General features: G+C 45.4%; 1 protein-coding gene across 38 annotated transcripts in view; it reads right to left on the reverse strand.

Moving 5' to 3' along the window:
- Nucleotides 1-2,191: 2,191 nt before the first annotated feature.
- TENM3 (teneurin transmembrane protein 3) overlaps nucleotides 2,192-15,063 on the reverse strand; it is a 651,969-nt gene continuing 639,097 nt past the window's right edge. For all 38 annotated transcript variants that reach the window (XM_035292578.3, XM_078366209.1, XM_078366208.1 and 35 more), the window contains 3 exons: nucleotides 11,295-12,906; nucleotides 8,143-8,273; nucleotides 2,192-5,662 (listed from right to left, as the gene is read on the reverse strand). In XM_035292578.3, the coding sequence (XP_035148469.1) occupies nucleotides 4,907-5,662; nucleotides 8,143-8,273; nucleotides 11,295-12,906 (2,499 nt within the window). In that variant the 3' untranslated portion in view covers nucleotides 2,192-4,906. The remainder of the gene's footprint in view (nucleotides 5,663-8,142; nucleotides 8,274-11,294; nucleotides 12,907-15,063) is intronic.

Genomic DNA, 15,063 nt, shown 5'->3' on the forward strand with positions numbered 1-15,063 from the left:
TTCTCTATCCACAGAACTCTAGGACCCCTGTATTCCTCCACGGCAGAATTCTAAGTCGGTTCCTGAATGAAAAGGTTTACTCAATTTACTACAAGTTACTAGTAATTAACTAACATCAAGAGACCGTTGCTTGCAGGGTCGGTGAATACCAAATGGCTCGTCAGTACCTCTTTGGTACCCTGGCTTAACTCTGTGGTTAAAATGGGTGATCATGACTTCTTATAACTCACTGTTATTTTTTTCATGGGTCTAGTGGGATGTCCGAAGCTAGATGAATAACTTATGGAAAATCTGGGTAAAGGGCCCAATGGTCTTTCTTTTGGAAATGATGGACCGGCAAACTTGCTTATCTACAAGGAGGAGCTGTGAGGAGCTAGAAATACTGGCAGGCAGAGGGCTGCTCAAGGCATCTGTTTCCTTTAGTGGCGGGGGCATTGTTTTACAATGAAAAACCCTAGTCCTGGCTGTAAGTGATGGCAGCTCTGGAAAGATCAAGGGCCCGTGGGAAGGCGGGGTGGGGGGGTAGGGTGGGGGGAGCGGTAAGGAGTATCTGCAGTACCTTCCCCGGTAGCGTTATGAGGAGGCTGTGACATAGAGGAGGGTCCTAGCTCAAGGGAATCTCTGCCTACCGTACCTTTAGCCACTTCTGTGAACTTGGACAACTTACATTTCTCTAAGTCCCTTCCACCTCCAGCTTCTGGAACTGGACGCATTCTGTGGACGGGGATGCTGCAATCAGATCACTCCTTGTAGGAAACTGGGATTAAACTGGGATATCTGTGGAAGGGGTGAGATCTTAATATGTTGCCCTTGGAGGCTTCCCCGGGCAGACTCACCCCACTCTGCTGGAGCTCAGATGTTATTCCCCCCGCCAGGTGGGAGGTGGCCGTTTTTGGTCCAGGTGGACCTTGTCCTCCTCTGTACAACAGCAAGCGAGCGGCTGTGAGCACTGCCCGGGTGCTTTTGCCCAGATAGAACATGATGTGGATCAGTGCCTTCCAGCTTTCTCTAGTGACTCCCTCCATTCCAAAAGCACCTCAGACAGCTGATTTGCTGTCAGCAGGCGGGCAGAACAACTGCATTCAGGAGTAGCCCAGGGCAAAAGGAGAAAGAAAAGGTGGTGAACGGAGTGAAGAATGGGCACGGGTAGGAAAAAGCATCAAGGGCATCTTCCATTAAAACCACAATTTTTTTTTTTAAAGAGACAGGGTCTTGTTCTGTTGCTCTGGCTGGAGTGCAGTGGTGTGATCATAGCTCATTGTAACCTCCAACTCCTCTCCTCATCTTTGAAAGCACTTGAGGACTGGTCCTGATGTGAGGTGCTTACATTCAGGTGCTGCCCTTCTGTTGCCGTCTGGCAGTGAGAACCCCATGCAACTGTCAGGAAATGTGTGAATGTAGAGATAAATTTCACGGGATGTAGCAGGGGTATATTCAGATCATTTCTTCTAAGACAGAATCCCCATATTCAGATTATTTTTGCTAAGGTAGAGTTTTTGCTGGCACCATTCAGACATTACTTTTAAAGAAAGGAGTGCAGAAGGAAAGCAGTAATTCGCCCGTTTTTCTGGGTTTCCCGTTTTGACCATGTTAAAGTCTAACGCGAGGAGAAAATAGAGCAGTTTGCCAAGTGGAATGACCCGATTCTTGTTGGATCAACACGTTATGCAGTTGAGGTTGTCACTAGAAAGCAAGCGTGGTGAAGCCTGCCTTTCCAGACTAAAATCCAAGCCCCGGCCTGCCGGCCCAGAACTGCTGAACCAAGCATCCCCTAATCAGCCGGTCTATATGTAGATCCAGACAGCTCCAGGAGGCTGCAAGCCTATCAGGCCCAAACTGATTATTCTAATCAAGTATTTTAATTAAGCACACTTATTGCTAGGATCACAGGAATGAGGCCTGCTCTCGAGTAGTAATGGGTGGTATTTTTGTAAATTCTTCTTTACAGTTAGCGTGTTTTGCTTTGTGGGGTGTGTTTACTGTTTTCCTAAAGTAGGCCATGAGAGAGTCCCCCGTGAAGTTCACTCTGCTGAGCTAGCAGTCTGGCCAGTGGAAAAAAAAAAAAAAAGATACTACCAAATGGATTGCAGATGAATCAATCTCCCAACAACTGCATCTATTCGCATCCTCCACATGAAACACAAAAGCCTTACCAGCTAGCCCAGGACTTGAAAAAAGATGAAAACACGCACACATTGGGTTGGCTTTTATTGGAATGCCTAGATGCAATCTATAGTCATCAAGTTATGGAAAATTCAGGTCACATATAAAGTTAAGAAGGCAAATGAAAAGAACAATACAAATCAGACAAAATTTACATCTCAAAATATCATGAAAGCATTTTGACTGGCTTTGCCTAAAATACTTTGAATATCAATTTCTTTTTTGTAAGCTAATTCTTTTCATTATACAGTCCCCCACCCCCTCCCAACTCTTAGAAAAAGGTCTTTTGTTTACATATTCCCCAAGGTCACTATTTCTTGTAAAAGCATGTCCAGATCACAAGTCTTTTTAGAAAGAAATAGGCTCATTATACCTACTAACAAGACACTAATTGGGTTGATTTGACTTCATCTAAAATAAGCACCAGGAGATAACTCCAAATCTGTTATTTATCGGTGCCTGTGTAAAGACCAGTCCATGTCGAGAAGAGGTTAAGATTACTACGATTTCACTTCTGTCATGTGGCACAAGCTTTTCATGGTCAATACATCAGAAACATGTCTGAGAATTTAGACTCAGAGCCTATTTCACCCAAAAGTACTTACAGCATGCTAAATACAGTCCTGCAGAAGTTCCACGGAACAGAACTGCAAATACCTACGTTAACAGTTAAAAAATAAAATGGAAAACAGAACCATGTTTATGTGGTTTGAAATCTCATGGTTTTCTAAATTTGGGCTTCATAATACTTGCCAAAGGATTTCCAGGATAAAAAATATTAATGCTAATCTGTGCTTTCATTCTAATAAAATATCAGCATTCATTAGAAGATTAATTACTTCGGTATGCTCTACCAAATACACAAAGACAGTAATAGCACTGATACTGTAAATTCAGTAGCTATTTTGAAACCTTCCCAGCCAATCTGTTTAATAAACACGCCTACTGTGCCATTTAGAGTATGTGATACATACAAAGCAGTTAGAAAATTATTTTCAATACGTCACTTGAACCTTTATATTTACGACATGTTCACTTGCTATATTTTATCACCATTTATACATAGAGGAAAACAGTGTGTACTATGAACTGAGAAATATCTTCTAAAAATATTTTTGTGGCTGAATTTAGTGCTCAGGAAAGAGATTTGTCAGAGCTGAGCTGACACGGAAGTGCGGATGGCGGCTGCGCTGTTTCCCGCAGGAGTGCATGCATGCATGTGTGCAGGGGCGAGGCTGTCAACTCACTTCCAGCTGGATCTGCCATCCCCGGCTTCCCCGAGACAGAGCGGAGGCTGCCATTCAAACCAGCCCCCAAGATGGTTTGGTCATGTGGGTTTAGAGGAGCTTCTGTCTCCCTTTTTTGTCCCTCTTGGTGACTAAGGGTACAAACCCAAAACTAGCAGCGTGACCCTGACCAGCTCAATCTGGCTCACCCACCACCGCTGGGTTCCTGCTATCTTTCCTAGATCTTAAGACACATGTTGAGGATCACGACTACATCGGATCCTTTCCTCCTCATTTCCCGAGCATCTGGTGTGGTCTCTCCTCTATCATGAGACAGAGCTTTGGAACAGTAACAGTAAAATCCCCGGGGTTAATTCCATCAACTCCCCATTGACTTGCAGGGTTGAGAGAGGGCCAGAGAACCCCTTCTCCCTGTCTTTCTGCTTCCCTTACATCCCACCAGCCCTAGTTGTCTGCTGTGACTCTCAGTTGACAGTGCTGAGGACATTGGCTTGATGTGTGAGCAGGGAAGAGAAGGGAGTTCTCCGATTCGCCACCCACCTAGAATTGCACGGTCCTATCCATCTAGCGATAGAAGCTTGCACATTTTTTTCAACCTAATACAAAAATATTAACAATTCTGGACATTATAGGCATAAGTTGTTATATCTCTACAATATAATAATTTATACTGTACAGCTATAACATAACAAAAGGTGCAATCCTTTTAAAAAAATCACACAGTTCACATGTTTTTATCATTTTATTTTTAAGTATAAACTTTTTAAACACTTTACATAAATTAACTCCTCTGAGACTAATATTTGATGTACAGTAAATTGTAATTCATATAAAAATCCATAAACAACTTGTCTCACATAATTTACAAAAAAATCAGGATTTCCTTTGCTTATCAGTGACAAGGATTCTAGTTGCCAGTTTTTTCCCCCGGAAGGCAAACCACGTCAGCATTGTAAAATCCATTATTAAATCCCCTCCGCAGAAGTCACTGTGCCAATGTCCTTCTACAAAGCTGCACGGGGAAAGCAGTTGGGTTGTCTAGAAACAGTAACTTTGCCCCACATCGTAAAATGAACAGATAGCTATCACATCCTATGCAGAGAGACTACTTGTAAGCAAAGGTCGACAATTCGGGACTATTTGGAAACACTGTATGTATTTTTTAATTTTCTTTTTTTTTTTTAAAGTTAGTTAAATACAGTGCCTCGAAGGAACAGACGGCCCAGCGCAAAAGGTCGAGGCCTTTGATGATTTTTTTTCCCTCCGGCTACGTTCAGTCCGACTGAGTGCAGCGCTATGCATATGTAAACATATTCGTTAAAGCCGATCACCTTTAAGGTCTTTCAGAAAAAAGCGGTCCTTGTTTTCGCGGTGTGGGTATAGGTTGGAACAGCAGTCTCGTTCTCCCGGGAGGAAGGCTCTTGGGCGTCGGAGAGTCCCACTCGGGTTGTGCCACAGGACGAGGGGCGCGGGGCGTGAGCGGCGCGGCCCCGGCGTTACCTCCTGCCGATCTCGCTCTGCCGCAGGAACTGGATGTTGTTGGCGCTGTCGGCCAGCTCGGGGTACTGCTCCACCGAGAGTACGTAGTACCCGTCGTAGCCCTGCACCTTGCCGGCGCTCAGCAGCTGCCGCTTCTCGCCCTCCGTCCAGAGGCGCGCGCCCTCCTCGCCGTCGCGCACGCGCTGCTGCTCGCGCGCCCAGGCCCGGGCCAGGGCGCGCTGCCGCGCCTGCTCCAGGATGCGCGCCTTCTCCTCGTCCAGGGTCATGCCGTAGCGCACGTGCAGCGCCAGCGCGCCGAACTGCATCTCCACGTCCGCGAACCTGCGCGTCCTGCCGTTCACCACCGTGGTGGACTGCGACACCGTCACGTTGATGCCGTTCTCCAGCGCCTTGCGGCCGCTGGTCAGCCGCAGCGTGCCCAGGTCGCTCTCGGGCGTGGTGGTCTTGATGAAGTAGTGCGTGTCCTTGCCCTCGATGGTGAAGTGCAGGTTCTCCAGGTAGAAGGCGTTGTTGAGCACGGCCGCCACCTTGATGCAGTCCTCGTTGGCGATGTTGAGCACGTTGGTCTGCACGCGGCCTTGGCTGACAGCCAGCATGACGCCCTTGCCGATCAGCGACTTCACCGTGGCGAACCACAGCCAGGACTGCGCGCCGCCGGCCCGGCGCCGGCTCACCTGCACCTCGGCCATCTTCCCCAGCGACAGGAAGGCCTTGGCCTGCCGCGCCACTTGCTGCTGGACTCCGAAGATGGGCTGCGGACGAAACACAACGGGGGGCGCGTCAGAGGCTGCCGGGAGCTTCCCCATTCCTCACCCACATACGGGGGATCTGGGGGCAGCCCCGAGGCATGCATGGAAACCTGGGGGTCCTTCCCGCCCTGGTGGAGGAAGCCCTCGAGATCCCTCCCTCTCGGGGGGGGATCCTTTGGAACCCCAAAACGGCTTGCTCCTCATAGATCACTTTAAGGCTTTCTTCGTTTCTAACATGGGCAAAATAGTGCTATTTCTGCTTTTCTCTTAGTTTCTAGATGCTCTTTTCCCACGCCCACCCCACGTGGGGAACACAGCTCATCTGGACCTCCATGGAGGCTGAGGAGAAACCACAGACGCGAAGAGGGATCGGAATGGCTGGGGACACTTGGGGCCGATCACGGGGCCCTGCTTCGTATGCTCTGAAATGCTTGTATTTAAGTTAACTCTGTCCCCTCGCCTGGCAGAGTTTTCAGCTGAAGATGATTAACTGCAGAACTGAAATGTACAGGGATGAGTGGACGGTGGGGCAGCTGCAGATGATATTCGTTACTTTAGGAAAACAATTTTTTTTCACAGACTTAGGGACAATAGACCGTCTAGATTGGCAAATGTTTTAAATTGGGGGCATCTTAACTCAGCCATTTCTTCTACTACCAGATGTTTGGCCATTGTTTCCCAAATGAAAACATCTGTTTCATTTGCGGCAATGAGAGAAACAGTTGTTTTTCTGCACTTGGGGCAGCCTCAATGTCTTTGCCCACGATTCCCTAAGCTGTCCTTATGCTGCGCTTCTCTTGACAGAGAACTTGAACCATATTTAAAAGGCTGCTTAGGAAAAGGGCTGGCAAGACCATTTGTATAGTTAGATGTAAGTGTTTTCAGGCATGTTGGAAAGTCATACACAATTAGGAGGTACATGTTCAAATGCATTAGGAAACTTTGGTATGCTTTCATGCCACTGTGTCAGTGTAGACAGGCATGCACTGCTTAAGGATGGAGACTCATTCTGAGAAATGTGTCATCAGGCCATTCGTCCTTGTGTGAACAGCATGGAGTGCCCTTACACAAACCTGACGGTGCAGCCTACTACACACCTGGGCTGTATGGTATGGCCTATGGCTCCTAGGCTGCAAACCTGTGTACAGTGTGACTGTTCTGAATAGTGCAGGCAACTGTAACACCATGGTAAACACATGTGTATCTAAACATAGAAGAGGTACGGTAAAAACATGGTGTTGGCAGAACCCGGTGGCTCATGCCTATAATCCTAGCACTTTCATAGGTTGAGGCAGAAGATCGCTTGAGCCCAGGAGTTCAAGATCAACCAGTGCTACACAGTGAGACTCCATCTCTACAAAAAATAAAAAACTTAGCTGGGTGTGGTGATATGTGCCTGTAGTCTCAGCTACTTGGGAGCCTGAGGTGGAAGGATTGCTTGAGTCCGGGTGAAGGCTGCACTCCAGTCTGGGTGACAGAGTGAGACCCCATCTCAATTAAAAAAAATATGTGATAGTGTAGTCTTATGTGATCACTACCTTATACAAGGTCTATCATTGACTAAAATGTTACATAGCACATGACTATATTCATAAATATGAAAAAGGAATTCTTTTATACTAGGTATGAAACAACAAAAAATAGGTACTGGTGCTGTATATTGCCTGCGTGTGTGTGTTAACCGTGGTTGCCTCTTCTCTTTGTTTTCATTGAAATGATATGCAATTGCTCAAGGCGGGGTTGGGAATTAAACTTCCTAAGAAACTCTGCACTGTCTTCTCCTTATGATCATGGGGGTAACCCATTTCTTGAGCTCTAATTATTCTTACTGTAAGCTAGAAATTCTGGTGTTTGGCTGTGCATTCCTTGCTGATCTCTGACTGGTGGGGATTAGAAGTGCCACTTTCTGAGGTGGCAGCTTTGACTTTGCAATTTTCTATTCTATTTCTTTGATTTCTTGTAATGGTTACAGGCCCCTGTATCTATGTTATTCTCAGGAAAGTTCCATAAACCCACCTGGTTGTAGGTGGAGCCTTACCAGAGGACATTTATTTTGATTTTTGATCTTTTCCCATGAAACACTGTTAATTTTTAAAGAAGCTGAACTTTGTGGTATTGTTTGAGGGTTGCTAATTTGTAATACGAATTCGCTGCCCTCTTGTTTGTGTTTTCGCCTTCAGGTCTCGAGTGCCATATATGTGATGTGCTTTCATGGGGTTCTTTCCAGAAACCCGGTACTCAAAAGTGAGCTTCTGCATTTCTTCTGTTTTCATTAGCATTGCCGAAAACCTATTCAAGCCTGTTTAACAGGTCTCTGGTTTGTTGAACAGAAATGCAGAGGAAGTGTTGTTTTTCTTCCCTAAGGGTCAAAAAATTAAAAACTGTCTTTGGTACAGTTTTCACAAGGGTAGTTTGATTTGATCTGGGTAGATAAGACACAAGCCATTTATCACCTTTTCCTAGTTCTTCTTTTTGTTTCTTACCGGTATATCATCCCACTGCTGACTCTTCACAAGTTCGTAAGAAGGTTCTGTTAAATCAAATTTGGGAACAGGGAATCCAGGAATAGCATTGTGCAGATGGAAACCAAATGTCACCAGCCAGCTGTTAACATCTAGGAGAAGAATGTTCAAAATGAAAGGTGTTGGAGTTTGTTTTGTCCTTTCATAAATTTAAAATTTTTTACCTTAAAAAGAAAATGCAACTTCACAATTAATAATCTGAAAAAGAGCACGTTTGTCTTCATCCTACAAACCTAAACCTACTCTCTATTTTTAGACACGAGACGGTAACCTTCACAGCAGAACTATGTCAAGTGCTATGAAAAATGCAGAGTAGTAGATGCTCGACAGACTGGGTGAGCCATCTCTCCTGCTAACTTGCAGCCGTTGCTAGCGACGGCGACGGCAGGGTGGTAACAATGCAGAGCAGCATGAGAGAGACAGACTTGTAGAAAACAAACGAAATTGCTTTTGTAGTTAGTAAGGGCTGGTCTCAAATAGAAGTTGTGCGTTATTAGCTCTCAAAAGCGACTGCCCAAGGATATGCGGATTTCCACAGCCCAATTTCTATTAATAAAAACCCTAAATTGAGAGTATTAAAATCAACAGTTGATTCTTAATCAAAGATGAATGCTGAAAGCCGGCAAAACTGGCCAAGGGCACAGAAGTCCTGATTACCATCAGTTGTGACTTCAAAGGCTCACTGTGCACAGGTGGAGACAAACTTTTTGGGGAAAGAACCTGGAAACCTTTAAGATGGTATTTTAAAATACTGCCACGTGACTCCAAAAGCCATTAAGTGCAGAATAAGGCTTTTATTCTATTCTGGAGGTTATAATGTTGCAGAGCTACTCAGCAGGCATGCAGCTTTATGGGTACGGTTGGGTGTAGATTATTTTATATATTAAGCACATTGCTGGAAAATTTGAAATTGCATTTCACCTAATATATTTTATGCTGTTCCATCTCTCTTTTGATGTTTTTCCGAAAGTGCTGCTATGGCATTCCCTGCAGTCCACGTTGCTAGGAGAGGATGAATTCAGGAGCTGTGGGCTTTCCAGCCTTTCAGTCAGCCCCCGTCAACACCCCTTAAATAACCAGTAGTAAACTGCTTGTCAGAATGATGGAGAGCCACTTTCCCATTTCCTTCTCTAGGGCACAGACTCTCACCTCATTGCCAGGCCAGCAGGTCCTTCATCCAGGCATCATATGGCTATGAAGCCAGTGGTATTCTTTCTATTTTCAATGGGGCAGTAGTAGTGGTGGGGAGAAAGAAGTCCGAAGTGGTTCACATAGGATGCAAAATGATACAATTTTTGTGTATGTGAGAGTGTATATGAGTTTGGGGAGGGTCTTATTTTGGGGAGAACATTCTCCCAAATGTTAGAGTATTGGGGGCAAAAATTCTGTTACGTTGAACAATGTCTGCGTAACAGTGAAAATCAGAGGGCCGTAAGTATTAAAAGTACTGCCAAAATAATGGGATTTGAATGCAGACGTGTACTGAAAAGCCCTGAATGAGAATAAGGCTGCTACTGAATCAGGAGGCAGGAAGATGGGACTTGCAGCTGGCTCACATGGAAGAGATATGAGATGCTTTAGGCAGTCTGGAAAGATAGGAAGCAGCCGTGAAATGAACAGAGGGCAACCTGTTGAGAGCTGTTTTGAGAACGGAGAACAGACATCTCAGTATTATCTCAAATATTGAGCTAGAAAAGAGGCAGCCTAAAGGAGCATCTAACACAAGCCAAAACAAAACAGAAATACCTTAAACCAAACCCAAAAAAGACATCAGGAAAGAACCTTCCTCCTGGAAATATGCATGAGGTAGAGGGGTTCATTACGGCACTGTATATCAGGAATGGAGGGTAGGAGCAGCACAACTCAGAATTCTTGGAGCAGAGGTTGAGTGAAGAAGTCAGCTCACTAAAGGGAACTAGAGTAGTGCTCGCAAGGACCTTGTCTGTTTCACATGCTAGTTGTTCCGTGGTGACAGAAGTAGGACCTGATGTTCTACATCTCGCATAAGTAAAAAAGTAGCATGCACTAAACTTGGAAACATCTTAAATCTGTACCCTGAAAATTATCCCACATTCGTGGAAAAATCAGTGTGCCTAGCAGTGGTGTCACTATGCAAGAGCAGCACTGGCGATGAAGACGGATGTAAGAAGACGGAAGTGAGGCCGGAAGGATCCACTGTCCAGGCAACTGATGGGAGCAATGGCTTCACTACTGTCCTGAAGTGATGGTGGTGAAGCAGGACTTCCACACCTCCCAGGGATGAAATGCTGTCACCCTGTGATTCTACCTTAATCATCTCCACGAGAACCTCACACATGTATTAAAAAACCCAACATGACACATTCGTAAGGTAGTTATCATTTATTGCAGAATTTCATGTATTAACTTATGCCGTAAGTTAGGCATTATCATCCCAATTTTATAGTTAAGGAAATAGAAACTCAGAAGACACGACTTGCTAACAGAGTTACACAGCCTGTGGAGTTGCGACTGGAACTCCAGTGTTGGGACTCTTGAGTTCATCATGCCTTTTGCTCCCCCACGTTCCCCTTCTTTAAATGCCTGGAGTTCATATCATTTCAAAAACTTGTGGCCTTGGGCACTGGCAGGCAGAATAGGACGTAACTATGTCTCATTTTCCCTTTGTGGTTTCTCTATGGTTCCATAGAGAAATAAATACATTTCAAAGGTTAGCCATTTGATTTTGCATGAGTAAATGATAAAGGTTTTTTAGAAAGCATTTCCAGGGCCGGGCGCGGTGCCTCACGCCTCTAATTCCAGCACTTTGGGAGGCCGAGGCCGGTGGATCACAAGGTCAGGAGATTGAGACCATCCTGGCCAATGTGGTAAAAGCCTGTCTCCACTAAAATAAATTTTAAAAAAATTAGCTGGGCATGGTGGTGGGCATCTTAGCTACTTGGGAGGTGAGGCAGGAGAATCGATTCCCCAGGAGGCGGAGGTTGCAGTGAGTCGAGATCACACCATTGCACTCCAGCCTGGTGAGACAGTGAGACTCCATCTCAAAAAAAAAAAAAAAAGCATTACCAGTAATTCTGTGTCTGAATCTAATGATGATGGTCCCCCAGCACCCAGAGAGGAATAAATGTGCTTACCTGTGATGTAGTCTTTCACGTCATGGATTTTGCTGGCAGGGTTGTTATTTCGAAACATGTACAAGTTAAAAGGAGCTGGGTCCTTCCCAATTCTTTTCCAGATTTCTATGTCAGGTGTCGTCCACCGTCCTGCCAAAATGTCATAATCTCTTTCTCCAAAGTGGATTAATTTGGTGAGTGGGTCATACAGGCCACCATGAAATCCAATTACCAGCTGAAAGTCGATATTGGAGTCAAAATAGATTTCACCATATGCAGTGTACTGGATCCGCTTCAGCATAAGCCCATTGGAACTGAAAACGGCCAGTGGCGTCCCTGTGTTATCTGATGCAATGTAGAACTCATCCCCACTGCTGATTTCCATGGCAAAAAGATGTCCTTGGAGATCATAATACAGGGAGGTAATTTCTGAACTCGAATGGTTATAGACATGAGTAATCCTAGTGGGGTAAGTCAGGTCAGCATAAAAAAACTGCAGATGCTGTCCTAGACTGCTTTTGCTAGAAACACGCCTTCCCAGGCCGTCGTAACGGTAGAGCACTGTCCAGCCACTGCCTTTGCTGTAAACTCGAGTTAGAAGCCCCTTGGAGCTATATTCAAAGATTTCCGTGCCCCTTTGACGTAGGAAACCGTCTTCATCCAACCGGTACTGAACATCACCCAGTCGAGTGATTCTGTCTCGAAGGTCATAGCGAAGGGGTGTCAAACGTGCACTACTACTTGGGTTCAGTAAATGCAGGTTTCCGTTCAGATCATAGTTGTACCGCCACATTATCTTTTCATTGAGGTAAACCGTTTGGAGCTGCCCGTCAACATCATATTCATAAGCATATTTGGTAGTGTTGGCAAAGGGCCCTATTTTAATCTCTCTCTTGGTTACCCGACCCATGTTATCATATTGAATTGTAATCCAGTACATGAGCGACCTGAATATCTCATACTGAATCTCCTTGATACGGCCATGGGCATCAAAGTGCTTCGTATAGGTCATTACAGCCGTAGAAATGATCTGGTTAATATCATAATATATAACTCCAAATTTTCCAAACTGCTCAACTTTGCCAGAAATGTCATCGAACTGATAGAGATCAATGGGCAGTGGGGTTTCGTTGATCACACCCTGCATGCTGGTCACTCGGAAGCTGTTGTCATAGCTATAGTCAAACCTCGCATTGACCATCCCATCTTCACTGAAGCGGAAAATCTGTCTGTCAATCAGGGGACCAATTTGCCTGTATCTAATGGTGCAAATAAAACCATCACTCTGGAGGTTTACCGTCTTTAGGACACCTGCTGTTTCATCATAGGTAAAACTGACTCTTGTACTATCATATAAGATTTCTGAGAGCCTGGTCTGCCTTCTGTATTTGAATAAGACCCTCCGACTTGTACCCAAGAAAGCGGTTTGCAGAAGCAGCCCTTCCTCGTTGTAGTCTGTGATGATGGAGGCGTTGCTTTCCGGGGGGTTGTATATGTTGCGGTAGTAGCCAATGGATCGGATGGTCTGCATGGTGTGGCGAGCCACGCTGGGCATGGTGATGGCGGACAGGCGGTCCCACATATCATATTCGAAGATGTATTGCCGCTGACTATGGAGCAGAAGAACCATGGACTGCAAAGAGAGACATACCGTCATCCAGTGTTTGTCAACGGGAGATGCGAAAGCAGATTTAGTGACCACAAATGCACAGAAACATTCCACTAGAGAAAATGATTTTCATTTTAATTGAGTTATCCTTGACCTTATGTGTTGTTAACGGTTCTCTGCCTAATCTGCTGGGATGCGTAATTGTGAAGGGTTCTGCAATTAGTGGCTCGAGCTTCACAATGTGCTGCCTGCCATGACTGTGCCATTCTCTTCCCAGGCGTTCATAGCCAACCAGCAGATTGTCAATGGACCTGGATTAGTCATAACACAGGCATGATCGAAGCTGCTTTACAGACAGTAATTTGAGATGAAAACAGCATATGGGGCATTCAGGCCTATCCATAATTAGCAATTGTTTAGTAAGGTGGGTTTCCCCCCTCATCTGACTGAAGAACCACTCAAATCATGTTTCATTTCTAGGGTGTTTGGGGGAAGGGCAAAGCAGTCACAATATTATTTTAGGAAGAAAAGACCTAAAATTAGCCAAAAATAAATAAGTGTACACAAAGCATCAACATCAACAAATATTGTGAAATTAATCACATAGTGAATGAAAGCTGTAAATGCCCTTAATAGAAATATTATATATATACACACGGGCACATTGTTACAAGGCATCTGTACTGACAGTAAAGTCTCCGTTTCTTTTTGTGGATACCAAATCCGACTTGCATCTCAGGAGTAGTAAGAATGCTTTGGACTACAAACTGCTTTGGTGCTAAATGAGGAAATGAGTAAATATATTAAAAATGAACTCTGCCTATTTTGTGAGCTACTGCAGAAAGACAAATGACAGTCACTTATTAGGCCAACGAACGTGAGATAAGGTCATCCCAGGCTGGTTAGGTCGAGCTCAGCAGTGACACAGGGCGTGGGTGGCTCTTCCCTCTGAGGAAGCTTCCTCTAACCCCTGCTGGACCCAGATGGAACAAGAGTAGCGCAGGGAGGATGCATAGGCTGCGAGCCCTCCTGGGACTTTCTCCTTGGCCTGACTTCAGCTTCTGCAGTCTCCTCTTTGGGCATACCTAGGGGCAATTTTTGCATGCAGGTTGTGTAGTCAATGTCCTGAGAGTTGTTCCTAATGGTTTGCATTCTTCCAAGGAAAGCTAGGACCGTTGCTGAATTCACAGGAATTCATACCCACTTCTGGAGTCATCTGAAGTCATATTTGATGGTAGTGAGTAAAACATTCCTTGTTTTGCTATGAGTAAGTTTTGCCTTAGTGCGCCCATCCCAGTAAGAACATGGAAATAGTCTCGGTTAATTTTAGGGATTTGGGAGAGAGGAGGAGAAAGATCTGTCTTTTCTGATCCTCCTGGATGCATCCAGGTATCTTGGTCACTGCCTTGGCCATTTTGTGACAGCAGCTCTTCTCAACGATAGGCTCCTGTGCTCCCTCTGAACGTTCCCCAGTCCCACTGCGATCACTACTATACATTTTTAGGGTTGCGCCTGTATGTTTCTGTTACTCTTCTCTGTAATGCACTTAATTTAAACTGGGACAACTGCTCCGGAATGAAGCCATCATCCTCTCCCACTTGGAAACTTTGCCTTAGGGGCTTGTCATCTAACAGGTGTGGGCCATTGTCTCAAGGGTGAGTCTCTGCTAAGAAGAGCAGACAGGTGGGTTTGCAAGAGGACAGACTGGCCAGGAGGGTTGCTGGAAGCATTCCAGAGGTAGGGGGCTGCTGTAAGAGAGGTCGCATCCTACAGTGAGCTTCGGATCTGAAACTGGTTCTCGGGAAGAGTGTCCAGGGGCCACCTGGAATTATGTGGGATGGCTCCCAGTGCAGGGGTTAGGTTTGGGTGAGTCATTCTCCAGGGCCCCTCTGGTGAAGAACACGATGGTGTGAGGGGAGCACAGTGACAACCTGGATAGGAGTGATGTATTTGGTGACAAGAGTTCCTCTGTGTAACCTGAGTCGGGAGGGTGGAGCAGTAACACCGAGTTGGGTGTGTAGTGCTTGCTGCTGGGAACTGGTGGTGCAGTGCTCGGGGGTCTGAAAGCTACCAAAACTCAACACAGAGTCGTTTTCTAGGGCAAACGTTTGTCTCAAAGGCAAATGAAACATTCCACGAATAGGATCTTTGGTGGATTATATTTCTTAAGAAAGGAATTAC

This window comes from Callithrix jacchus, chromosome 3 (assembly GCF_049354715.1).
Source record: "Callithrix jacchus isolate 240 chromosome 3, calJac240_pri, whole genome shotgun sequence".
NCBI lineage: Eukaryota > Metazoa > Chordata > Mammalia > Primates > Cebidae > Callithrix > Callithrix jacchus.